At 32.6% G+C, this 27,815-nt stretch overlaps 2 protein-coding genes across 10 annotated transcripts in view; both read right to left on the bottom strand.

Annotated features, from left to right (window-relative positions):
* The window catches only part of LOC129807383 (neurobeachin), a 401,071-nt gene that overhangs the window by 109,158 nt on the left and 264,098 nt on the right, over positions 1 to 27,815 (bottom strand). For all 8 annotated transcript variants that reach the window (XM_055856603.1, XM_055856604.1, XM_055856606.1 and 5 more), the window contains exon 3: positions 7,818 to 7,944. In XM_055856603.1, the coding sequence (XP_055712578.1) occupies positions 7,818 to 7,944 (127 nt within the window). The remainder of the gene's footprint in view (positions 1 to 7,817; positions 7,945 to 27,815) is intronic.
* Positions 1 to 27,815, bottom strand: part of LOC129807385 (annexin B11) — a 372,667-nt gene that overhangs the window by 240,872 nt on the left and 103,980 nt on the right. The window lies entirely within an intron of this gene.

The raw sequence follows: 27,815 nt of genomic DNA, 5'->3' as shown, positions 1-27,815 counted from the left end.
CCGAATTGCTGTCGGGAATGGATTTTTAGTAACGTTAGTTATTCAATTACTTGAGAAAAATAGTCCGACAGAGATAAAAAATACGTTTTGTTATTGTTTTTTTTTGCTTCGCGGAAGGTCATGCAAAATTTTTGCTCAAAATGGCGGACGGAAAATACGACATCCCGTCTAATTTGTTAAAATTAGCCTCTTTCCTCTTTCCGGACTTGAATTTTAGTTGCCAATTTGCTTTCTTGGATAGTTACTCTATCTAAAGTAATAAAGTTTGTAATGAATTAATACACAGAATTTAAAATCAGTGACCGTTAAGACGTGTGTTTGACAGAGGCTCCCCGCGCCCCCATATGAGATAAAATTTTTTTTCTTTTCAAAAAATTCATCTACTAATCTGCAGGAAACTAATCTAAAAATATGAACATTCTATCTCAAGTATTTCTGGTACATTGACTGAATGGGTTAATACAATTCCTAAAGAGGTCCATCTCATGCTAAAAACTTCATTGACTCATAACCAGTTGGACTGAATTCAACTTATTTGGGATTCCAAGTCCCTTCCAATAACCCTAAACCTAACACAATCGATTAAGAAATACGCTTTTTAACCTTTGACTTTGAAAATAAATTATTGGCAGCAAAATTTCAAGGGCTATTTATGGACAAAACGTCGGCCTAGACGAAAATAAATGTTAAATGCAGGGGCATGACATTTCCAATGTTTCCCATATGTTTTTAGCATGCCGAAAAAACTTTTCGGTTTATTAGCTGTTTTCTGTCAGTGTAGAATGAATTAGCAAAAAATATAAATACAAAATAAAAGTCAACTTAATATTGAATAGGCAACCGAAAACTACAAATTGGCAACCTAAAATTTTTTTAGAGATATCTCGAGAAATGTGTACGAAAACAGGGAAAAATTTACACTGAAACCGGTCCCATTTTTCAGAGCTAATGTCATCCCCCTGGTTAAATACGTTTTCGAAACAGTATGACAGCAGTCCCAGCAGCGAAAGTAAAGCTTACGTGTAAGTGATAGTGATTTGTAATGCTCCGTGTAAGCTTTACTTTTCAACGACATTTAAGCCATTCGAAAGCTTTAGAAATGTATTGCTTTCAAAATAACTAACATGTATGGTATATGAAAATATATACTGTCATGTAAGGAATAAGTAAGTCACAATGTAAGGCTTTCTTTTAAAGAATATGCAAACGATACAAGGGCTTTAATATGTATTGCTTTCGTAATATTAACAAGTAAGATATTTGAAAGGTACACCATCATGCAAGGCTTAGGTAAAGTAAGGTGTAAAACTTTCTTTTAATTAACACGTAAACTATCGTAAAGCTTTACCATATTTTACTTTCATAAAACCTAGAAATAAGGTATATGAAAGTATAAACTGTCACGCCTTAATACAACATGGTGTATGTTTTTTCCGTTTTTCCCTTCTTCGATAAATAAATCATTATGAAAGTTTTACTATGTATTGTTTGCATATTAATCTTCATGTAAGTTTTATGAAGGATACGTTATCATGTAAGACATAAGTATGCCTTACGAATGGCTTACTGGTAATTTTTACTTTAAGGATATAATTCATGCGAGCTACACGGGAGTCCTGCTACAAATGTTTAGTTTTTAACTAAAACCTACTATTAAGATGAATGATTATGAATATGATTCATGTGATCATGTTCTGGAGTAACTTCTCTAATGAGAGTCACTGCAAGTTTTGATACGAATGCTTTTCGTGAAAAGCGTTCATCGGCCTTACATTTAAGGCTTACTTAGGTGACAAAAAAGTAGTTATATATTGTTAAATGTCCATAAGAGATAGTTAAACATTTGGCTTACAGGTTGGTCCTTTTTAAGGCTTACCTCAAGCATATTTTGCCTTCTGAAATACTTTATATGACTGCAATTCTTATGTTTTACATGTATTTATTACTATAGTTTTACAGAATTTGCTTAGAAATGCTTTACTTGTGTTTTTATGTAAGGTATCCTTAAAAATCATAAAAATGCATCCAATAGCTTTCTTATGCTTTACAAGTGAGGCTTACGTAGGTGACAAAAGTGTGGTTATACCATGTTAAACCTCCATAAGCGATAGTGATTAGTAAGGCTTACATGCACTATCATGTAAGACTTGTAAGGCATCTTTTCGCTGCTGAGGTATTTCTGTAACAGTATGACAATGTCATATGACAAATTGAAAATTTTTTTATGTGGTAAATTCGGAAGAACTAATTAAAAATCAGACTCATATTAGTTACTTAAAGCTTCACAGAGCTGCTTATAATGGCCATTACAGGCTCACTGGGCTTTAATGTTGTCCTACTCTAGAATTTATCATGAAAATTTGTTATATGACATTGTCATATTGTTACAGAATTGCCCTACAGGTCTTTGCAAAAAAAAAAAAGAGAAAATTAGCATGGTTTAAAGATTCACTGTGTGCGGACCATGCTTATACGGGCTTCAGACCTAAGACTTAACCATATGGCTTAACTGCTCTAATTTCTTATTAATCACGACTTTTTGTGAAAAATTAACTTAGAATTAGATTATTGAATATAAGAGACCTATTAGATTCTCAAAGGCAATAAAATTGCTCTCTATTCAGGATTTTGAGACCTTTGAGGACTGAGCTAAACCTCTAGTCTGAAGACCGCCTTACATTCTCCCAAATTTCTGTCAATTTACAAATATTAAACTTTTATTATTCTAAACACAAAAAATGCATCTTGTGAAATGCAGCGAAAGCAAAAGCTATATTTAATAAAATAATAATATTCTCTACTCTAACTACAGCATCGTGATATCACAAATTTTGATCGAAATTTTATCAAAAAGTCATTGGTAAAATTATGTGCGAGGGTAAATTCAGAACTTTTGTCTGGCATACACACACATTCACATAACTTTTCCAGCATCATATCTCCTAAATATTTTCGATGGGAGAGACTTTTTTGAAAAATATTATCACAGAATCTCGGAGCCAATATATTTTCCATCCCCTAACATTTTCCATGTTGGTTCTTTTGGTGCCAAAATAAAATTTATTACAACCCCCCTTCTCTCTTCAACTTTGGGAAAAAGTTGGGAGTGCTTCTACGAGTGCAATTTTTCTCCCTCTCGAGGGCACGAGAGGCAACCCTAACCACCTATCCCTTCAAAAGTATTTTCCCACGGTACACGCAGATGGTGAAAACTGATTGATCTTCCCTTTATCAGGGTGTATGAGGGAAAAGATATATCGGGGAAACACAAATGACTTTTATTTGACAAAAATCGTTACATTAGATGATGAAATTCACTTTGGAAAATTGCATTCTGAACAAGCATATCACACAGCTTTTGGTTGGAAATATTTTAGTAGATAGAAATTCTTTGAGATATATATAGAAAATCATATCAATTTATCTTTCAATACCAACAGCATCTTGCAAATGTACATTGAGTAATTTTTAAACTGATGCGCTTCAGATAAATTTATAACTTCTGCTTGTATTCAATTTTAAAAGCAGCATTTCACTTTTGAAATATATTATGTTGATTATGAAAAGGTAAAAAATAAAATTAAAAACCTTTATACGAAGTAGTACAACGTGCGGAAAAATATGATAAATGCGAAGACATAAAAATTCGATATCTTTAAAGATAAAAAGGCGTTGTTAAGTTTAAGAAAAGCGGATTGAGATTGAGTAATAAAAGATTTAAAAGCTTAAATTTTTACAATCAATGGATAGCTTTCATTGGGTCCCTATCGAGAACCCGAAAGACAAAACCCCGAACTCCAAAATCTCGAAAGCTTAATCCCGAATGGGTGGAAATCCCGAAAAAGTCAAAATCCCGAAAACCCAAATCCGAAAAGCCAAAATTTAGAAAACCGAAATCTTAAAAAGCCAGAATCCCGAAAGTCAAAAACCAAAGAAAAAATGGAGGTATGCGAAAGAAGAAGCAGCTGAAATCCAAGAAGAAAAGATCTATGGGATAGTCATCTTTTCAGGCTTTTCAGAATTTGGCTTTCGGGACTTTGACTTTTCGGAATTTTGACTTATCAGGATTTCGACTTTGAAATATATAGACAAGGGTTTTGGATAACAATGAACTGGACTTGAGTGACCACAGACTTTTTGTACAAACAAACATGGGATGTAGGGGGAAGTGGGGTACTTTTAAAAGTGAGGTATCTTTAAAATTGGGATTTTTTACCTATGTTTAAGTGGAACTGAGCCATATCATAATGAAATTTAGCTGCTCAATCTGTTTGTGCAACTACATTACATCACGGTAAGGCTTACAGCGGGTATACAGTGCCCGCTTCGTTATCCGGATGATTTATAGACAATATGACAGATGTCAGCTTTGTAATCCGGATGGATTTTTTGAATTTGTTCAACGTCTCGAAAATATAATAAAAGGTTTTCTTGTAGAATTAGAATAAATGTTCTAAAGAAGCTTAAAAAGACATAATTAGAGAATTCTATGCTATTATACTTCATTTATTAAACAAAAACATCCCAGGATAATTCATTTTTATTGCTGAACGCACATGCATACATGACCTCAAAATTATTTTGAATGTAACCGTTGATAACTTGACCGGATTACGCCGATCCGGATTAGAGAGCGGGCACTGTATTTAAAAATAGGTGAAAATCCCAATTTCAAAGGTGCCCGTCTTCCCCCTACTGTCCCATAATGCTTTTGTACAATTCATATTATATGGATTCAATACATATCTGGCTTCCGGGATTTTGCCTTTTGAGATTTCGACCCATTCGAAATTTTATCTTTTTAGGATTTTGGCTTTTCAGGATTTTGGTTTTCGGGATTTTTGCGTTCGGGATTTTGGTCGGCACCGCTTTCATTAACCTCTCTACCATAAGGAAAAAATCAAAATTTCAAGCATCCTTCGAAATATTTTCCTTGTAGATATCAATTTCGACTGATTGATTTTCAAAGTTCGTCAATTGTAGAATATATTTACAGAATAATTTAGATCTACTGTAATGTGAGTTCACTGTACGTTTTCTAAATCATCGAATTTCCTTTCCAAAAACAACTCTTAAAATTAATTAAAAACATATTTCATTTTAAGACAGATCGAATCGTTCAATTGTTTCATTTTAGCTTTCAGTTACAAAAAACTCAAAGTGCAAAGTGAATTTGTAATAAAAAAAAAATCAACTCATAGAGTACATTTTTCTGAAAAATCTCTTAGGAAAGTTATGAACGTTATGAAGCAATAAATTTCTTAAGAATGCGCTTACTAGAATTTCTCAATTATTCAGGATTCTGATAAAAAAAGATAAAATTCCGTTTTGTCACATTTTGCTTGATATCCCTATCAATGCACAGAATATGAAATATTTTTCTCATGCACGATTTACTGCACAATTCGTATTAGATACTTCAACTGAAAAGTTATTGCTTAAGATGAACTTTTCATCTTGAACCAATAAAAGGATTGTGCAATGTGCAATATTGATTTATTTGTTTTGCTCAAAATATTAAAAAAGACAAAAAAAAAAAAACAATATAAATATTTCATAAATCTAAGATATATAAGCAATAAAATACTCTCATTTTTGTCAGCAATTGTTCTTATGTCTTTGGAAAACTATTTAAGCTACTGTGTAGAAATAACAACAGAATAAGCATTATCCAGTTGATTTATCTGGCATAATTTGTTTATAATCTAACAGAAATTTAAGATTTTTTTTCGCATTTTCAACAAATTTGATTTTCTATGGAATTCAAAATGTTCGTTTAAGTTTAAAAATTTTAATCTGGTATTCTATATTGATAAAAAAAATACCTAGATCTAGGATAGTAAGAAATGTATTAACATGTTGATAAACAAACTTCCGTATAGAACAATATTATTTGTGAAATATTTTTATACGAGATAAAATGCACGTGGTCTTAAAATTCGTAAAAAGCCTAATTCCCTAGACAGACTTACGACTTAAGCCGAGAGACGACTTAGTGGAAAATGATGGAAATGTAATTTGACCTTTATTTCTAATATAGGGGAAGTTTGGCATGCTTCGCACGCGTGAGCCTTCGAACAATCCGAATTTTCTCTTTGTTGGAAAAGAGATGAATCCTAATTTCTTAGCCATAATATAGGCAATTATAAAACACATCTTTAGAACAAAAATAGGCAGTCTAACCCTTCTTTCCTAGGGTCTAGGATCATAAATAGAATATTGGTCCAAAATTGGTCATTTTGATGGCGCACATCTTGTGTGATTTCTTACAGCTAAGTTCATTTTCAGAAAAAACCACTTACAACAAAGGATGAAGGGTTAATGTGGGTTGATATTCACGTAATAATGTTTTGCATCGGAGGAAGTTTTTCCCTACTAGCGAAAAACTCGCAAATACTACACTGCGTAATGGTTTAACCGTTGAAAGTGTTATGGTTCGGCAACCCATTAGGAAACTCCAGCAGTTTGAAAATCAGAATCTAACCTCAATGAGGAAAACAAAGAGAGGAAGAGATGAAGAAAGGGTTCAGAGAGACCAAAAAAATTGAGCTGATAAATTTTTTATCTTGTCCCATTCGAAATCTTCAAATTTTAGTCAATTTGTCTACATTCATTGCAAGAAAAATAATGCTTCAGATAAATGGCAAAAAATTGCTTTATGGGACAGTATCTAGTGAAATGATGGTTTTCACGGATTCCTGGCTCTTTAATCTAGCAATCGGTAAAAAATATTTAATTGGGAGGAAGAGCTATTCGAGGAAAAAATGCAATGACGAACCTATACCACCTATAGGTTGAACCTTGGCTCCACAGGTAAGGTTCGCACAAATCGTCATACTTTCTTCATTTTCCTGTCCAGGAAAAACCAGAGATTTTGTGGCAATGAATCAGACACATATAGAAACCCAAAAGACCAGAGATTTTTGGTGTAGCGTAATCTACTGTCCATTTCACAGATTAGTCACAAAAAAATCTTAAAAATGGACTTCGAGAAAACGTGCGAATCATGCCTAACTTCCCCTAATTACGCTAAGCCTTCTCTCGGCTAATCTTCAGGTGTGTCAAGGCCCTAAGTCTGTTTGTATGCATAAACTGATCAAAACTGATAAAGATATCATTTTAATATATTTTTAAAAAAAATTTTGAAACACTGATATAGCTAAAACATACATCTTTATAGGTTACAATTGCTTTGGAAATTATTAATTAATTATTTAATCTCAATAAATATTTTACAATTGCCACCTATTTAATTACATATGGATAATATTTATAGTCGTCGATAATAAATTATTAAAATAAAAAAAAAAACAATTTAAAATAATATATTCTCAAATCCATATTACATCTGTACTTCTGTTCTATGTATATATTCGTTTAAAGATTTATGCAAAAATCTAAAATCCTAAAATACTCTGAGGAACAAGGAACATATACAACCCAGAAAATATTGCACAGCAAATATTTCCATAATCCACATCCACAGCAACAGCTTTTTTTCATAAATTTTGAAATTTTAATCGTGCACCATCTTGCGAAGAGATTTTGCATTTTTCACCAGCTCAACTGTTTATTTTAGAGCACACAGCCAAAACTGAGAGAAATGGAAAACCAGGGAAATAGTCTAATACAAAAAAAATACTCGCAAAAATCCACCCCTCTCCCCTCGAGTTGTTTGGCAAACTTTTTTCCACCCTTTCGTGATATATGTATACAGTAAGGAAAACAGGTGTGCATATGACAAAAGTTGAAAGAGCATTACTTATCTGAACATGCTGCTACATTGAAATAATATATTAACACTTTTTTTTCTTTACCTGCAACAACAGTTTCAGCACGTTGCAATCGCACCAGAACATGTTCTATTAATCCAACATCCGTACAAGCTTGTAGATTGCGAACGCTTTTTCGCAAAATCGCGATGAACACACTCCATATTTCAGCCTGAAAAGAAAATTTAAAGGAAAAGTTGTAATAAATATTGCTTTGGAAATTTTAGTTTTTATTACAATTGCACAGAAGAAATGGAATGTACTTTATTCCAGGAATATGTATTGCTTATAACTAAATGCTGAGTATTGATTACAATTTAATTGAAAGAAATTTAACAGAATTTTGTCTAAAAATAAATCATTTTTCTATAAACTTTAGCTGTAAGTAGTATGGTTTAATTAAAGAATATTAATGACAGTTTATCGCCATTTTGTCGAAATATTCCCGCCAAAAATTTTTGCAACTTTCAGATATTAGGATGCGGTGGTGTTCCGGTATTTACACTCCTACGAAATAGTCCCTTACTACAAATAGAGTACCTTTTACTATGATATATTATATTAGAATGCTAAGTCTTCGAGAAATTCATTTACATATTTACACAAAATATAACAATCACCACATGTGCGATTAATATTCAAAACTCCTTATTTTAATCTTTTTGAGCGTTCTTAACATAAACAAAGCTGTTTTAAGAAGAGAATAATTATTAATTAACCTTTTCTGCATGTTTCGTTACAAATAAAACTTTGTATGTGAGAATTTTAATTTTTATCTACGAAATGTTCCTAAATTTTCCTCAAAAACATATACCTGAGCAATAATTTTTTTTAATAAAACCATTTTGGCTTTCGAGATTTTGACTTCCGGGATTTCGACCTATTCAGGACTTTGTCTCATCGGAATTTTGGTTTTTCAGAGTTTTAGCTTTCGGAATTTTAATTCATTTGGAATTTTAGTGCTTTCCTGATTTTGGCTTTCTGGATTTCGATTCATTCGGCTTTTGTTTCTTCGGAATTTTCACTTTTCGGAAATTTGGCCTCCGGGATGTTGGCCCATTAGGGATTTTGGCTTTCAGGATTTCGACCCAATCGATATTGTTGTTCATTTCGGGATTTTGGCTTTTTGGGATTTTGATCCATTAAGGATTTGGCTCCGCGATTTCGATATATTCGAGATCGGAATATTGTTTCTTGGAATTTCAGTGTCGGAATTTTGGCACATTCGGGATTTTAGAATTTTGATACATTCAGGATTTATAAACATTATTAATTCATGCCCTAGACACACTTATGACTTAGTGGAAAATGATGGAAATGCACTTTAACCATTATTTCTAATATAATTAGTAATTACGCTAAGCCCTCTCTCGGCTAATCCTCATGTCTGTCAAGGCCCTTAGGCTCTCTGGATTAAAACCTTTTCCTGATTTTGACTTTACGAGATTTTGGCTTTAAAGACTTTGGCTTTACGGGATATTGGTCAATTCGGAATTTTGACTAAACATTCGGGATTCTGGATTTCGGGATCGGAATTTTGGCCGGCACCAATTTTAAGGAAACCAATTTTAATATTGCAGAACTGTCGTCGCGGATAGGCCAGGCTTATGCAGTAATGAAGGAGCTTAACAGAAGCGTGGTGAGGAAGGCCATGCTTAGACTTTGTGCTAAATTATCGGCCTTCAAAGCTGTGTTTATTCCTACTTTCACCTATGGTCGTGAAATTTGGGTAATGACCGAAAGTATACGATTGCGAGTTCAAGCTCCCGAAGTGAGGTAACCCCTTGACGGTTACGGAAATCACTCGTCAAGGTCGAGTGAAGAATGTAGCCGTTCATGAGGAGTTAAGAGTTGAGGAATTGTTTTTTCGTATTGAAAGATCACAACTTCGATTATATGGTCGTGTTCAGCGCATGAATGAAGAACAATTCCCCAGAACATCTTCCTGAAGTGGTGGAGGATCGACAAACGTAGGTTGTTAACCTGGATGTCCTGGGCCCGCGACCCCAATAGGGATAAGTGGTTGAAACTGATGATGAAGATGATGATTTAATTTTCCACATACCAGAAATATTTTTCCCAGTTTCATCTCAACGCGGAAAAAATTTCCACATGAGATGAAACAGGAGGATATAGAAAGTGGAAAACACTTTAGAAAATTAATGTGAAATTTGATATATAATTCTTCTTTAATTAATTACTCATATATACCATCATCTCTATATGGAAAAAAAACACATCTACCCCATAGACTTTACCCACTTTACCTGACTTTGCGAGTAATTAGAGATTAACTGCGTTTGTAATTAGCGCAATCAAATGGTGGTAAAGTCATTAAAGCATACTCTAAGGTATGCATATATATTAATACAATGAAAATTACGCCCTTTTGCCCACCATCCATTTAATCTTCTACATTCTCCATCTCTTTAAACTTCCTGGCAAGAGGGAGAGAAGTGAGTTGAGAAATTCTGTGTATTCCAGATCATATCCGGAATGGATGTTGGTGCAATACAACATATCTTTATAGTTCATCCATTTCTCTCTGCACCTCTTTTGCGCTGTTTTCACGTGGCAAAGAGCAGTGAGGGATGGCAAGGAGATGAATGAGCAAAAGATACTGAAGCCGCGAGTTCGTAGCATCTGGGCTAGAAGTTGTGACTGCTTAAGGAAATTGAGTAGGAAACTCATCAAGTGCATTAAATGACATTACACCCTCGCTCTTCCCATGTGAAAAGGTATACCAAAAACAACGAAAAATATGTCGGCATTCTCTTGAAAATTAATATTAATCATATTTTGAAGTGAAAAGGTGTATACATAGCATATATTCAATATACATCCGCCAGGCTTTTCTTTCACCATTATTGTTCTATTTAATGAAATTTGCCATTGATATTGTTGTAAAATTTCAGTTTCAATCAATTTCATTAGGGAAAATTTATTGATAATCTTCCCCATGGCTTTGAGATTGTCCCAATTGGTATATGATAAATAATGTGGTATAACATTCTATAAGAGGAACTAGGCTTGTCACAAGGGAGCCTTATTATGCAATGTTATTAGTCAAACTCAAAGAGACTGCACTTATATATGTACTACTGTCGATATTGAGAAATATAATTATATCGAAATTTGAAAATTATTAAGGACTAAATCAATTTGTGCAATATCAAAAGAAATTATAAAAAAAAATTATTTCTTTTTAAATAAATTATTTCACGCAACAAGTATCTGAAGAAAAGTCCTTTTTTTATTTTCTATTTGAGAAACCGCTATTATAAACATGAACACTTTTATTTACACTTTTATCTTACGAAAAGGACAAATCTTAAATTGTATCTTAAATAAAGCAATTTAATAACTTTTGTCTGAAGTTGTATTAAATTCTCTCTAAAAGCACACTAAATTCTCAAAATCCAAAAATTCTAGATGATTCCTTGTTATTTCAAAAGAGCGATTTATTATCAGGAATTTAGACAGTAAGTGCCATCTGTGGGTCCCCCACAGCCTTATATACCTGTTTGGGCATCAAACTTCAAGTGTATTGGTTTGAGTGTAAAGTTTTGCATTTAAGTTTATACTTCGGGAGGACAACGCGTATGACTGCCTACATAACGCGCATTTTTTCTCAAAACAGAACTATGGGATTGGTAAGCTAATGTCTTGTTAAATTAAGTGCAGTAACTCTGAATGTATTTGCATTCATGTACTTGCATTTTTAACATTAGAAAATTTCATATTATGAAACGGACTTTTGAACCCTAGACCCCTAGTAAACTTACATCATAAATAAAACGATCTATTATTATTAAACCGATTACGTTGAATTCGAAAAAAAATTCTACTTCTGATTGCGAATTTTTTTTTGAAGTTGTAAGTCATTGTGGAAGAAAAAAAAATAACCTAATTGTGTAATAAAATTAAAAGTTTATAAGAATGTGATACGAAAACCATGCAAAAGTTTAAATGAACAAATTAATCCAGAACAATTATTTCAATTTGGCTTTAACTATAAACCGTACAATTAGCAGAGATTCTTTGACAATCAACTTGTGAAAATTCATTAGTAAAACTCTTTGGTTGTTAAACAATTAATTAAAGTCACAAGAAATTGACTTGATACAACTAACTTCACGTATCACTTGCAGTGTGACCAAAAACTTTATCTCATGAAAAAGACACAATTATTGTATATCTCATAGAAACTATATACTGAAGATTCAGGGGAATAAAGTTTAGTGAATAACTACTCAACATTCAAGTGGTAGATTGGTAAATATTTTTATTGCTGTTTCATTTGCTTCATTATTTCACTCTACCTTTTGTATATAGGGGAAAACCTTTGTATATAGGGGAACATTTCATATTTTTGCCATGTTCCTTAAAAAAAATCTAACCTCTTCTTTCTCAGGAATTAGGGTAAGTGTGCCAAATTCCAGCCAGCTTGCAATTTCGGCCACCCTTTTTGTTCCTCGAATTTCCATGAATTTTTAATTTTTACATACTCTAGAGATTGTACAATGGAAAAGAATAACAAAAAATGTAGCTTCGACAAACGAGATGACGTAAAAACCGTGAAAAAGGCATTGGAAGAATTCCTGAAGGGCAAGAAACTATGAGAATAAAGGTGGCCGAAATAGGGCACCAAAGCTATGTCTACATTTTTATTCATTTTAAAATGTATTAAGAATGATTTTAGATTAAAAAAAGACTATAAACTGTCTACAAGGTTCTAAGCAACACTCCTTAAGTAGAAGGAATGAAAAAAATATCAATTTCTATTAAATATATTACAATTTCAAACATGAGACTTTGGCGCTTGCATGCAACTATGCCGAAATTTGGCACACTTACCCTATGTGACTTAAGACTAACTATTAAAAAAGTTATTGCTGTTAAGTCAGATTAATCAAAGGAATATGGGAAAAATGTCGAGTTTTCGAAGCCAGAGTGTGTTCGAAACCAAAAAGCCTTCCCCTACAGGCTTTTCGACGTGCATATGGGAGCTCTTATACATATTTCAGCAATGTGAATGAGGGGGCATAAATTGAGCCCAATATTGATCAGCTTCTCTTGAGCTTTAGTTCACGTATGTATACCAACAGATAGGGGTCTGTGGAAATTGGCCAAAAGCAGGGGTGAAAGTGGGAGAAGTATATGTTAATAATTCTCGAGGTGTCGAGACATCTCATTTCCTATCCACCTAACCCCCCCTTTTTCACCCCCAACCCCATTCCAAAAACACTCAGCCAACAATGCAGACGGCATCCATTTAATAAACCAACCCCTAGACACATATCTCATTCTCGACATCACCAGCTGTACCAAAGCCAAAAGCCTCAACATATCGATTCAATTTCGAGAGAAAATAATTCACAAAAAAGGATATTAATTGCAGACATTGGAGAAAACTATTATATGCTCCATATATTTACGAAAAAAAAACCTATATATTTCCATCTTCAAGGTGGAAAAGTCAGTTGTATTGAATTTGGCCAATTTCTTATAGCATTAACCAAGGGCAATTTATTCTCTCTTGGACGTGTGATCTTTTTGGATCGACGATATCACCTCATTTCAATTTTGTCTCATATATTCCTTCCCATAAAATCGTTATTTGGCACAATTATCTCATAAATTACCCACAGCAGATATTTCACTGCAAAAACACCACATAAAAACTCCCCAAAATCTCATTTATAAGTTCCAGATATAGAGTCCATACAATTTATTTCATAGTAGGGTAGAATCATCACTTATGGACATCACACATTTATGGACACATGAATATTTGCAAAAATCTTAAGTCCTTACGTTAAATAGCTTTCGAAAAATCAAAAAATATCAGTTTATGATGTGATTACCAATTTTGTAATTTTTCTGAAATCTGTTTTACATAGACTTAAGATTTCTGCAAGCTGTCCATATAAGTGTAAAACGTCCGTAAGTGATGACTCACCCTCTTTTCTCCTTGCGAAAAGAGGGTACATTGAACTGGGGCTACATTTAAAATGCTCTTTTTCACATATTTATAAATCAAACTGGGTTTTAACGTAATAATATAATTTAGATAGACAAATCTCATGTGTGTCTAAATTAACCCTTCAAAGACGAGAGGGTCAAAAATTGAGTGTCAGAAAAAAACACTTTTTTTTATTTTTCTGAGCAAAATATCACTTTAGAAGGCCATAGGAAAAATTTCGTTTTTGGGTCACCGGTGACCCTATCGTCCTTAAAGGCTTAAATGATTTCGCTGGTCTCGTTTACTTAAAAAATATGCGAAAAATAGCCCTATCAATGTAGCCCCATACCTACCTCTACAGTATTTGCAAAATTTATTCTCCCCCATCAATATTTATCACATTGTTATTTGCAATGTACTAAAACTCCTTCAGGGGATCTTGAATATTTAATTTTACATCATATCGAATTCACTTAAAAATTTATTTAATATATATTTATTCAAAATTTCTAGCGATTCGTTGAAGTATAAGTTATTGAATTTATTTCATCTATATCTGCACAAATTGAACCCGCGAGTTGTTATTTCTAATCATCCTAGAGGCATATGATATACATACAAGAGAGCTGAGCAACATTGCTTAGTCGTTTTTATTTTGGCTACATGCAAATGCAGCATCAGAAAATCCAACGAAATATTCATAAAAGTACAGTAGACTCTCTCAAATTCTGGCATTTCGGAACGAAATGTCACCCGAATTAGAGAGAAATTCGGGTATCATCTTTGAAATGCAACGATTTTTGATCACTTGCATACTCATATTAAGTTTGCATGTTCGTATTAATTATAAATTTCAAGAAAGCCCCAAAATAATGCAAAATTACATTACAATTGAGACAAAGCAATGCAAATCTGAGCATATTTGCTTCATTCAATATAATCAATCGAACTTGAAAAATGTCAACAAACTTTTTTCAAACTTAATTGCTGCACGAATTAATGAGTAGCCCGATGTTAAAGGAGCCGAATTAGCGAGAGTCTACTGTACTGGTGAATAATTCTTATAGCCATCACTCATATTAAAACAGACCACGCCCATCGTAATAAGAAAAAAAGTAAAAAGCATATGATTTTGAAAGCAATCGTAAAGTCTCAAGTGTGCATGGCAACCGCCAAGGTAAAATTTGTAATTTCGGACAACACAAAAATCCGTACAAAAGAATTAAGGGAAGGTTAAAGGATTCTAGATAAATTTTAAAATACTTTGAAAATTAATTAATTGATTTTTATGGAATTTTAAGACAGTTATTCGAACTCTAGATTTAAAATTTTACGAATTCTTCTATTATTTTTGGATTTGAATTCAAATAGCAAAGTTCTAGGCAGAGATTTTAGCTTAACGATATAATTCATACGAGTAACACAATCCACACTTTATTAGTAACATTGTGATAGATATTTTCACAATAAGTTGAATAAGAATTGTTCGTAGGACTAAACTATAGGGGGAAGTACTCTCCCTTCGAACGTTCATGATTTCGAAAATTGTGAATTTCTTTTACTTTTCGTAAGAGACTTGCATATAATTATCACATAATTATCAATAATTGTTAATAAGCTAACTAATAATAAATAGAAATGTTTAAATCTCTTAGGAAAAATAAAATAAAAACCACATTATTCGAAGGTATGAACGTTCGAAGGGAGAGTACTTTCCCTTATACAACACTTGAATGTTTTTATGATGTTTCAGGTTTCAATTGATTGGAAAATCCTAGAATTTATCTTTCATTATTCCATGCATAATTTTCACTTCAATTAAAGAACCAATTTCATATTCATGTGAATCTGATCTATTTTTTTTTGCAAAAAAAATGTGTCATAAATTCATTTTAAAATTCCTGGAAATATTACATTTATAATCCTTCGAAACATATATGGAAAATTGTGCAGAATTTTAATTACTGCTTAATTTTTCACATTTTTAAAATACATAAATTTGTTTTAAATCTCTAGAAATTTGCCACAAGTAAGGATAAATTTAAAAGTACAGTTTTACACATGAGATTGTAAACTATTTCACGGAGTCGTACATGGGAATTATTTATCCCTGCATTGCTAAGTATCTTATATGTTCTTCGATAGCAATTTTAATTAATTCTCCGGTAATTTTGTGAAAGATACCTATTGAAATGCATAGGGTAAGTGTGCCAAATTCCGGTTTACTTTCAAATAATTCATGGTTCGCACAGAGTGAACTTTCAAACGATGCGAATTTTCTCTTTATTTGCAAAGAGCTGACTTACCATTTCTCATCTTGTTTCATGAGGTTAATAATTATCTATCTTATGGCTAAGAAATGACGCACTAGCTAGCTCTATGCAAACAAAGAGAAAATTTGCGTTGTTTGAAGGTTCACTCTGTGCGAACCATGCCAACATTCCCCTACGTATTGAAATTTCTCGTTACTTCTTTTTCAGGAAGGTTATTTGGAACCTTAAACAGTAGTTTATCATCTTTCTTTTCTATAAATCAGTTCCTAAAATATAGAACAATTAATAAAAAAAATACAGACATTGCTTTGAGTAGTATTCCGGCCACTTTGAGTGTAATATCGGCCATCTTGTTTGGGAACGTCATGTGTGAAACAACGAATAGAACATTTCAAAATTTATACTTAAAACATTTCATTTATAGTTATTCTAGTCTCCAGTGCCAAGAGGTGCAGCATTAAAAAAATTGAAAATATAAAAAAATCATAAAAATCATTCACCAATGCAGTAATTTGAAAATTCGTCACTTTTGGGCTGAAATATTTACTTAGCAAATAGTTGGAGATCCCTACACTGAGAAAAAAGAGGGTGCGATTAACATTTTATCCTCAGAAATTTAACACTTTTTAGGTGTAAAAATATACCAGTAATGTTTAATGTTAATTTTACACCTTTCTTAGGGTAAAATTAACATGAAAAAGGATACCTTTTACCCCTAATACACCTAAAAAGGGTAATATTTACACCGATTTTGGATCAATACTGCAGGGTAAAATTAACATTTCCGGAATGTTATTTTAACATTTTCGGATTTCTCTCAGTGCACAATCTTTTACTTTACGATTCAGTACACACATTAGAAATAAATAACTTTAGGTAAGGAAAAATAATTTTCTCTATGGGTCACGGGTGATCCAATCGTCCTTAAAAGGTTAAGGACATAAAACCTTCTCTTCAAAGATCTTATATTTTATCAATATATTATTGTTTCTAAAAGGGGCGTAACTTATATTTTTCAATGGGCGGAGCGCACTTAGAATGTCAGGAAATCATTTACTTTACATTCATAATTTTTGTAAAACCAATATCCATGAATAAATTCCACTAGTTTATTGTACTTAAACTTTTCTACAATTTTTGATATTTTTGAAAAATAATTTTCAATATTTAAAATTGAAATTTCCAGTGAACTTTCTAAGCAATACTATACAGTACATTAAAATTGACAAAGAAAACATAGAAAGGTGTAAAAGGTGCGTGCATGCGTCTAAATCATCAAGGGTTGAGAGGTTAATACAAGATCTCTCGAAAACTCCTCAAAATTTCATTGAATATCATATAATTCAATTTAAAATTTCATTTAATTAAATTTTATTCATTACAGCGAAGAAGCTGAATATAAAGAGCAGTTCTTGAGTATTTCAACACATTCTAAACTTGATTAAGTTCAACCGTACTTCTCTCTGGTGAATTTGCTTCAGTGTGGTTGAAAACTGGGATTGGATTTTAACTTTCAATTGGCACAGCTCAAAGTTAAATTATCACAAATGACCATATACCCCCATTTCGTCATTGACACGTAAAATTTATGTAACTACATTTGAGGATTTGCGAATAGAATAGCCAATTCCAAACAAAAATATTTTCCTTCAATTTCAATTGACTGAATTTTAATGCCAAACCCTGTGAAAATTCAACAATAGTACTAACTCCATATTATAGGATCATTATACAATCATGTGAGCTTCCAATAAAATTATTCACATAAAATGAAAAATTCAAGATTCTTGGAATTGTTTTCTGATTGAATACATTTTATTCAATTAAATAATGAGTATATTTACGAAAATTTTCGAACAAACACAGAAAATATGAAAATATACCGTTTGATTTGCAAGGCAAAAGGAAAATATCGCCAAAAGCAAATTCACATGTGAATGAACCTTTCTCTCTCGAAAGTATTTCTCTTTCTCCACCCTACCCCTGAACCCACCCACCACCCACAAGCTCCACCCACTGACAACAGTATGTCTCTGCAGAAGATAAAATTGCTTAAGGTTTACTTTTGAGAATGAACCAAATGAGGCTGAAAAAACAATTGGAGCACATCAAATTAGAGACGGAGTTTTAAATTTTTTCACCAAATACAACAATGATTCAAAAAAAGACGATGAAAAGCATGAATAACAAAAAATTGTTAAATGAGTCGAAGGAAGAAAAATGTCGAGAGACAATTTTGTGTAAATAAAAATGATTAAGAGAATTTAGTCTATTCACAAAATTAAATTCCATCTTATGCTGATGCCTTTTTTGCACACCTTCAAATCCTAACGTTAATCATCCAAAAATACGACAATAAACTTATTTTTATACCATCTTTATTGCACTTTTAATAATGCCCAGTAACATTTTCTCATCAAATTAGTAACTTGACTTGCAAAAAACGTAATTATTTCGTCATTAAATTTACTTTCAGTAAAAGTAATTTTACTAACGTGCCCTAGATACACTTACGACTTAAGCCGAGAGACGACTTAGTGGAAAATGATGGAAATGAAGTTTAACTATTATTTCGATTATAATTACGATAAGCCCTCTCTCGGCTAATCCTCAGGTCTGTCAAGGCCCTTACGTAATCACAACGTAACTAACTTTCGTCACATTTCAAATCACTTAATAAACTTAGGTTTTAGAAAGTGTTCTTTCAAGGAATACGCTAATTATTAACATAACTATTTAAGTAACCTTTATCAAATAAAAATGAAAGTACTTTCGCAAACAACTGCCCTCAAAGTATATATATATCATTTATTATAATTCCAACTACAGAGCTCTTTACAATGGAATTTCAAAAGAAAGAGATAGAGTCATTGACTCCTTACAACAATGAAATTAACACTGGTGGTAATACTAAAAAAAATAAAGTATAGAAAATGCAATAAGAATGAAAACATTAATTTTTTATATAGGAGAAGAAAAAGTAAAATATTAAAAAACCTCATGGAAAAAGCAGACAGATGTCAGTGAAAGAAAAAAAAAGAGAAAATTAAAAAAAGAGAAATTTTTGTAGATTTATACAGAATCCTGGGTCGGTGACGCAGGAGTTAAGTTCCGAATAAGAGGGTTTGAACTCTTGGATAAAGTATTAAAAAATCTAGCTTTCAGTTTGTTGACCTCTTTAGACAAAGGGGAGACCTTAGCCAAACACTGCATCCAACACACAGGATAGTTGAAAGGAAGATCAAAAATTAATCGGAGAACTTTATTTTCTACGATTTGCAATTTGTTGATGTGCACATTGGCACAATCACCCCACACAGGAGAAGCGTACAAAAGTACTGCTCGAAAAATCATTTTAAGGATCAATAATTTATTTTTTATGTTTAGGTGAGATTTTCTATGGATAAGCGGATAAAGGATTCGGATAAGGTGTAGAGCCTTCTCTGCTTTTGACTGACAGTGCAGACTCCATGTGAGAGTTTTGTCCAGGATAACTCCGAGATATTTAAGAGAGGAACCCCAAGGAATTTCTTTATTGAAGATTTTGAGTGGAGAAGATGGGAGAAAAGCCGCAGTTCTCCTACGAGAGAAGAAAGTAGCATTGGTTTTTTCATGATTTAACTTAATTTTCCAGTTTTCACAGTATTGAGCAAAGTGGTTAGAATCGGCAATTAATGCTTGAGAAATTTTATTCGGGTTTTTAGAGGAGACGAAAATGCACGTATCATCGGCATATATCGCCAGTGAACATTTGGTAAAGGAATTCTTGACATCATACGTGAAAATATTAAATAAAGTTGGGCTAAGGGTGCTACCTTGGGGCACTCCTGCACATATACTACTTAAGGGAGAATTAGAATTTTTAAATTTCACGTAGAATTTTCTATTAGTGAGAAAAGATTTAATGATTTTAATAATATAAAAGGGAAACGTAAGTTTCATCATTTTGAATATTAGGGCGTCGTGCCAGACTGTGTCGAAGCATTTTTCAGCGTCGAATGTAACAACACCTGTAGACTTTTTGTTCGAAAAATTGAGTTTGATGTGGCGAGCTAATCTATAAACTTGATGGGAAGTCGAGTGCATAGCTCTAAAACCAAATTGCTCATCTGGGATAATATTATGGGCGTTAGTAAAATTTAAAATTCGATAAAGAATAATTTTTTCGAATAATTTGGCTAAACAACTAAGAAGACTGATGGGGCGAAAATTCCGTGGATCACTAAGATCTTTACCATTTTTGGGGATGGCAACGACTTCAGCAAGTTTCCACTTTTCTGGAAAATAACCGAGAATAAGGCAGGAGTTGAAAATAATAGTTAAGAAACCAATAGCTTGGATTGATAGATTTTTTATTGCAACTACAGGGACTCTGTCTTCTCCTGGAGCTTTCCTAATTTTCATTTTGCGAATGCAAGAGCTCACTTCCACAGGAGCTGTGCAGTCAATTGTGTCTCTTTCAGCGGTAAGGAAATTTACCATTTGAGACGAATTTGTAACTTTTTGCTCAATTTCTTTTGTAGAGGTCCAGTTGGACGTCAATTTATGTGCACTGGAAAAAGTGGAAAGAAGAGTGGCCGCTTTTTCAGAATCACTTGTAATAGGACAATTGTTGACTATTAAGGGAGGTAGAATTTGTTGCTTATTTTTAAGGAATTTAGTGGTGCACCAAAGCTTTCGGTCGTTGTGTGGGATGCTGTGCAGTTTCTTATCCCAATAGCTATTGCGTTCTTTTATAACTAAACGTTTAATTATTTTGTTTAGAAAATCCATGAAGAATTTGTGGGCTGGATCGCGATATCTCAACCATCTTCTACGAATATAATTCCTGAACGAAATGTACATAAGGGTGTCGCTAGACAGGGAAAAACCATTCTTATTTAAACGTTTCAAGGGAATGGCACCTTGAATACCTTTATGGATCGCGTCAGTGAGGTGTGCAATAGCTACATCAATTGAATCAGTAGAGTTAAAAGTGAATTTATTACTCAAGGAAGGAATATGAGAATTTACAATTTTACTGAAGAGGTCCCAATTACCTGCAGCATAATTGTAAAAACTTCCGGCGGAATTATCCCGGGTACAGACAAAACTATAAGAAAATATAACAGGAAAGTGATCAGAAGACATTTCCTGAAGAACTTGCATACATGATATATTGCTAGGATTACGCGTAACTGTTAAGTCAATAGTGGAAGGCAGATTGCGGCTCGATTGATGGGGATAATAAGTGGGTGAAGGAGGGTGAACAATATGCAAATCTGATTGCGATGAGAATGCATATAAAAGAGATCCAGTTTTGTTTGCGCGGGAGCAATTCCAGGCACGGTGTTTGGCGTTTAGGTCACCACCAATGACTAAGTCTCCTTTAATTTTAGAAAGGATCAGTAGATCATTTTTAAATGAACTGAGAACATCAGATGAAATTTTAGTGCCTGGAAAATAGGCCACGACAAAATTAACGGAGTTATTGACACCATGGACAGTAATGCCCACAGATTCAACAACTCGAGTTTGAAAATTATTAATTAAGTCAAACTTAATAGAATTTTTGAAAGAAATACTCAAAGTAACAACGTAAGATATTAGGGGAAGACTTTCAGGCTTCGCACATACTCTAGCTTCCAACACTGACAGAAATCCTAAAAAGTTAAAATAACATTCCAGAAATGTTAATTTTACCCTGCAGTATTGATCCAAAATCGGTGTAAATATGACCCTTTTTAGGCGTATTGGGGGTTAAATTTACCTTTTTTCATGTTAATTTTACCCTTAAAAAGGTGTAAAATTAACATTAAAAAATGTTGATATATTTTTACACCTAAAAAGTGTTAAAGTTATGAGGAAAAAAAGTTAATCCCTGCCTCTTTTTTTTTCTCAGTGAACACTTAATATCTTCCTTATATTCCTTTAATGAATTTGATTTATTTTTCAAGAAATGTGTACCTTAATACTAACTATTAAAATATATTGCCATAAATAGGTCAGATTCAGTAAAGGACTATGGGAAATATACACTGAGAAAAAAATGGGGGTGCGATTAACTTTTTTTCTTCATAATTTTACACTTTTTACACTCTTAGAAAAATTTAGTCCCAACTATCTCATATACAGTTATGGAAACTATAAAATATAGTAAGCATAGACCCATCTATATATTTAGCTAGGGTAGCTAAATGAAATAGTTGGCCAATATTAGTTTCAGTATATTTTTCATTTAGTTATCATAACTAAATTAGATTAGTAACAGGTACTATAACATATTAGTTCCAATAACTAAATAAATGGTGTTGATACTCAACATATTGGCTGCAATAACTATATCATATTAGTCTTGGTTACTATATAGCTCGAAAAAGCTTCAGCATATAAGTAAAAAACCACTCTTTACTATTGAAAAATTTGTCAGAACTTTATGAAAATATAGGCCCATTTATTTACATTAGTTCTGAGAACTAAAAGGAATTAGTGACCAATATTAGTTGGGATATCGATTTCGTTTAATTAACGCAAACAAATGTAATTATATGAAACCATTATGAAATAATTGCCGCAACTTTGCCGCGTAAATATTGCCTTATGTTCTCACTACTAATAAATTTATTATGAGTAAAATGTTTTAAGATTATAAGAACTATTTTAAATAGATTTGATAAAATTCACCCGATCAACTAATTTTCATTAGTAATGATGTCTAAACTTTTCTAAAAGTGTAGGTGTAAAAATGTATCAACATTTTTTAATGTTAATTTTACACCTTTTTAAAGGTAAAATTAACATGAAACAGTGTAACTTTAACCCCTAATACACCAAAAAAGCATAATTTTACACCGATTTCGGATCAATACGTTAGGGTAAAATAAACATTTCCGGAATGTTATTTTAACTTTTTCGGATTTCTCGGAGTGTATGAATTGTTCAAAGCCAGAGTGTGTACGAAGCTTGAAAATCTTCCCATTGCAATTAAACTTACCACTTGTAAGTTTTTTTTAATTAGGTTTATGTTGCAACTACCAAATTTCTATTTACAAAAAAATGACATTCGAAAAATCTTTTTTTTCCTATTTTGTTACTTGGGAATGATCCACTCCAAAAAAAAAACCCACGCAAAGTTAATAACATGGGCTCTATTTTAAGAGATGCAAAAGGATCCAATTAAAGCCGCACATCTCGATATGCTAAATTAATTGCTATGGATAATTTTAATTATCAACTCCAGTCCAATTTCCGTTTTATCCCAATACCATCCCAGCCCTCCCCCCATCCCTATCCAGCCATTCTCAATTTTCCAAGAATACCAAAATTCAACCCCCAGTGAGAGTGTGCAAGGAATGATGGCAGCCAGAGGGCAGGAAGTAACTTCCTCGGTATTTGATCTATTTGATATTCCTCCAGAATTTTCTCCCACATCATAAAACCCCAACCAAAACCCCTTCACAGCCATTAAATCTCAGCTTCAACCCCAAAGAAAAGTACCACCCCCACACAAAATTGGTCGAAAAAGAAGAGGTTGATGGAATCAAAATACAAGGCGTGAAAACGTGTATAGAAGCAGGATATTTGCTGAGGGTCTTTTTCGGGTAATATAATGAAAAAGTTGATGATTTTTTTTTCTTTCATTCTCTACCCTCGCACTCCCCTTCATAAACAGAACAACCCCAAGACACACGGTGAACAATTAAGAATATTTTATTATACAGCGAGAATTACATTTGAAATGAACTGGAAGTAACAAGAAAAGTTGAATTGCCTTTTGCGTAATTAGGATTTGATGGTGATTTCAGGAAAAGTTTAGCAAGATGAAAACATATATAGGAAGAGTCTGCAAATGAACCAACTATTACATAAAGCGTACAATACATAAACTTTTGTCAGGTTTACATAGAAAGTCTCAGATTAGGCTAAGAATCCTTTTGATCCACCTACAAAGTTGTTGATTGGAAGATATTGGTGAACAATACACTATTACAAAATGAGACGATTAAAGAGCAAATAAATGAAATATTGGAAATCATAAATCAATAAAATCCATTAAAAATTTCATGGATTAGTAGCTTACGCTATAAATAATTTTACCAATTTTATTTCTAATTAAATTAAAAAATCGTAATAATAAACTAGAACATCTTTATTACTTTGCAGTTTACTTTAGGCTTTATACTCTGCTCAGTTTTCATCAGATGACTTCTTTAATACTTTATATATTTACTTCAGGGGAAGCAGGAGCAGTCGTAAACATGGGGTAGTTGTAAACACTATTTTGTCACTCTTATTTGTACTTATATCGACCATTTATTCAGTGGACAAGGATCCCTATATAGTACCTATGAATTCTAATAGATATCGTCTTCTAAAATCAAATATATAATTTAAAAAAAAATTGAAATGTTTACAACTATCCGGTGTTTACTGCTGCCCCAGTTTTCATAGTATTTATATGGATCAACTTATAAAGCGGAGTCCCTTAAAGACTTCAAATTATTTTCAATTTCTGGTAGGTGAAGCGACAGTGAGGTGTTTTTTCAGTGAAGCGAAAGAAAAATTTTGTCCTGAAAACGCATAATCAAACCGTTTTCTTAAACCACTTAGCCTCTAGCTGTAATAACAACCAGATGGATCAGTCAGATCCATGGTAATCCATGGAATCCATGGTAATAACAACCAGATGGATCAGGTCTTTGGACAGATAAACACTATAACGTAATTTTTCGGAAACTTCCTACAAGCTTCATTTTAAATTTGACTTAGAACTGTAATTTTTCACCATTCAACTAGATTGAATTAGAAAGACTTTTCAAGTCGGGTATAAAAAAATTGAGAAAAGTTCTTTCAGGAGCACTCAAAAAGCCTTAGAAAGACCAGACGAAAGGCGTTACTTTGAGGATGCCATTGAACTGCCATTTAAAAGCGATTATTTTAAAGAAAATCCTCTCTATTAAGGCTTCTACACATTCAGATCGATTTTGTCAAAAATTCGATTTTTGACAGAATTTTGACGTTTCCACTGTAGTGTAGGCAATTTCCTTAAAAAAACAATTTTTGAAGAAAATTGCTCCCAATGTGTATAGGCCTTTACTAAAGGGACAAAAAATGTCAAACTTTCGTCAAAAATGGATTTTTGAAGAAAATTACTTCAAATGTGTATACTTTTATTTATCTTGAATATTATAGAATATATACTTCATAAACACCTGACAAATGTGTTTTGAATAAATAATTCCAGTTGACTGACACTAGGGTAAAATGAGGTAATTTGGAACTATTTACAATTTGGGACATTTGAGATTTTCTCACTCTTTTGGAGATTCAAACGGAAGAAATCTCTTTCTTTTCTTCTTAACCCATTCCTTACCATGGTATTATACATCATACGCAAATTGAGTGATTTTAAATGATTTATTCCTGGGCGATTTTTATCCGAATTGCTGTCGGTAATGGATTTTTAGTAACCTTAGTTCTTCAATTACTTGGGAAAAATAGTTCGACAGAGATGAAAATACATTTTGTTATCGTTTTCTTGCTTCGCGGAAGATCATGCAAAATTTTTGCTCAAAATGGCGGACGGAAAAAACGACATCCTGTAGAATTTGTTAAAATTGGCTTCTTTCCTTTTTCCTGATTTGAATTATAGTTGCCAATTTGTTTTATTAGATAGTTACTCTATCTAAAGCAATATAGAGTTTGCAATGAATTAATGCACAGAATTTAAATTTAGTGACCGTTAAGACATGTCTTTGGCAGGGGATCCCCGCGCCTCCATACTAGCTAATTTTTTTTTCTTTTCAAAAAATTCATCTATTAATCTGTAGGAAACTAATCCCAAAATATGAACATTCTATCTCAAGTATTTCTGATACATTGACTGAATGGGTTAATCGTCTTTTTCTTCTATTTTGCGGTCTTTGTTTTGTCTTTGCTCATCTGAATTAGTGAGAAAATCTCAAGTGTCCCAAATTGTAAATGGTTCCAAATTACCTCATTTTACCCTAAAGGTGTCTACACATTATAAGAAATTTCTATCAAAAATGAGCTTCAAGAAGTGTTCTTCAAGAAAATTGCCTACACATTGGTGAGAATTTTTGACAAAAAGATGGATTCTTGAAGAAAATTTGTCTAATGTGTAGACAAATTTCTTCAAAAATCATACCCAATTGAAGGAAATTTCCATTAAGAATTTTTGAAAGAAATTATCGGCTACACATTGGAATAAAATTCATCAAAGTCATTCTTGACAGAATTCTTGAAGGAAACCATCACGATTCAAGATTGTTTTTCACGAAAATTTGTTATTTTCTGCTGGAAAAAGTGAGAAAAGCGTTTGGTGAAGTTCCTTGGGATAGTATTTAGTGAATTTGTGAAGAAAATCTTCTAAATATGCAAGGGAATAGTGTTTTTCTTGAGATGTCGTTCCTGGTGGAATCCAACCCAGCCTTTGAAGGAACATTTCCTGTGATTTTCCTCCAGAAATTGTCGGAAGTTAATCCATCTGTGTATTCTTGAGGTGTTCCACAGTACAGTGGCCTCGTACTCCATGGATTGCAAGATGGATGGAAAGGAGAAAATGTACGGGCACTTTGGAATCTCTGCCTTGGTTACCAATCATAACAAGAGCTAACCAGAGCCACCGAGGAGATCTCAATGCAAACGAGAGCTGTCCGGAGCTACCAGAAGCCATCACTTGAACCCCCAGAAGAACATCAGAATGATCTTTTATATCATTCACTTTCTCAACCACTAGGAACTCTGTGGGATTGCTTCCTTTCGAGAACATCAGAACTGGATAGCCACATGCCTTCAATTCCTCATGTCAATGGAACATGGAACCCAGTAAATAAATCAGTAGTGGAATTATTTTGGAACATCCATGGAATTTTCACAGGAATATTCTTCTATTATATTAATTTAAAAAAAACTACATTTTTTACATAATAGAGATCCTTTATGTAATTTTTTTTTAATTTATTAAGGGGTCCATCTGGAAGATGATTGCCCCGCCTTTATGTAATTTCTAATGATTATTTATTAAAAATTCCTACTTTTAATAACATAATGCAATGTAAAGGACTTTTAATTTAGAAGATTACGTGGATTTTTAAATATTTAGGTTTGCTTATTTTTAGTAGTAGAAAATATATCTGATGTGGGGATGTTATAATATAATACAAGCGGTTTAAAATAAATGAACTAAAAAAAATCTAGCGTAATATCGACCACTCAGAATATAATCCGATTATCTCGATTTTTTGCAAAATTCGTTTTTTTCGCTTTTCGGATACTCCGTGAAACCCTCTACCTTCCCTGTGAATATTATACCTGAATATAAATTATTTCCAAATTTATAGCGCTTTTTCTAAAAAAGCAAAATCTCACTCATTTTTCAATTCAGTCAGGATAAGAGCCGCATAATTCGACCGTGTGACATCATCATTTTGCATGTCAAAAGTATTCCAGCTGATTTCACGATAATAGATAAGCTATTATTTGGCTGCAAATATGTATAGTTTTCAATTTGGTAATATCTAGTTAATAACCAGTATTGTTAATAATAATTAATAACTCTTCTATAAAATTAAAAAAATGGATCAAAAACTAAAAATTGGATATTGAATACGAAATAGGCGTAAAGTGCTAGTATTTTTTATATGGAGTTTGACAGCTGTAATGGACATTTGAATGGCTTATATTTTATAAAGATCAAAGAAAATTTCACGATTTAATCCAGAATATAAATTTTGCGAATATTGCAATTATTTATGAAATATTACTGATATCTTGATAGTTTTTTGAGGTTCTCTAGTATTGCAA

Source organism: Phlebotomus papatasi, chromosome 3, assembly GCF_024763615.1.
Source record: "Phlebotomus papatasi isolate M1 chromosome 3, Ppap_2.1, whole genome shotgun sequence".
NCBI lineage: Eukaryota > Metazoa > Arthropoda > Insecta > Diptera > Psychodidae > Phlebotomus > Phlebotomus papatasi.
This window is presented reverse-complemented; position numbering and strand designations above follow the sequence as displayed.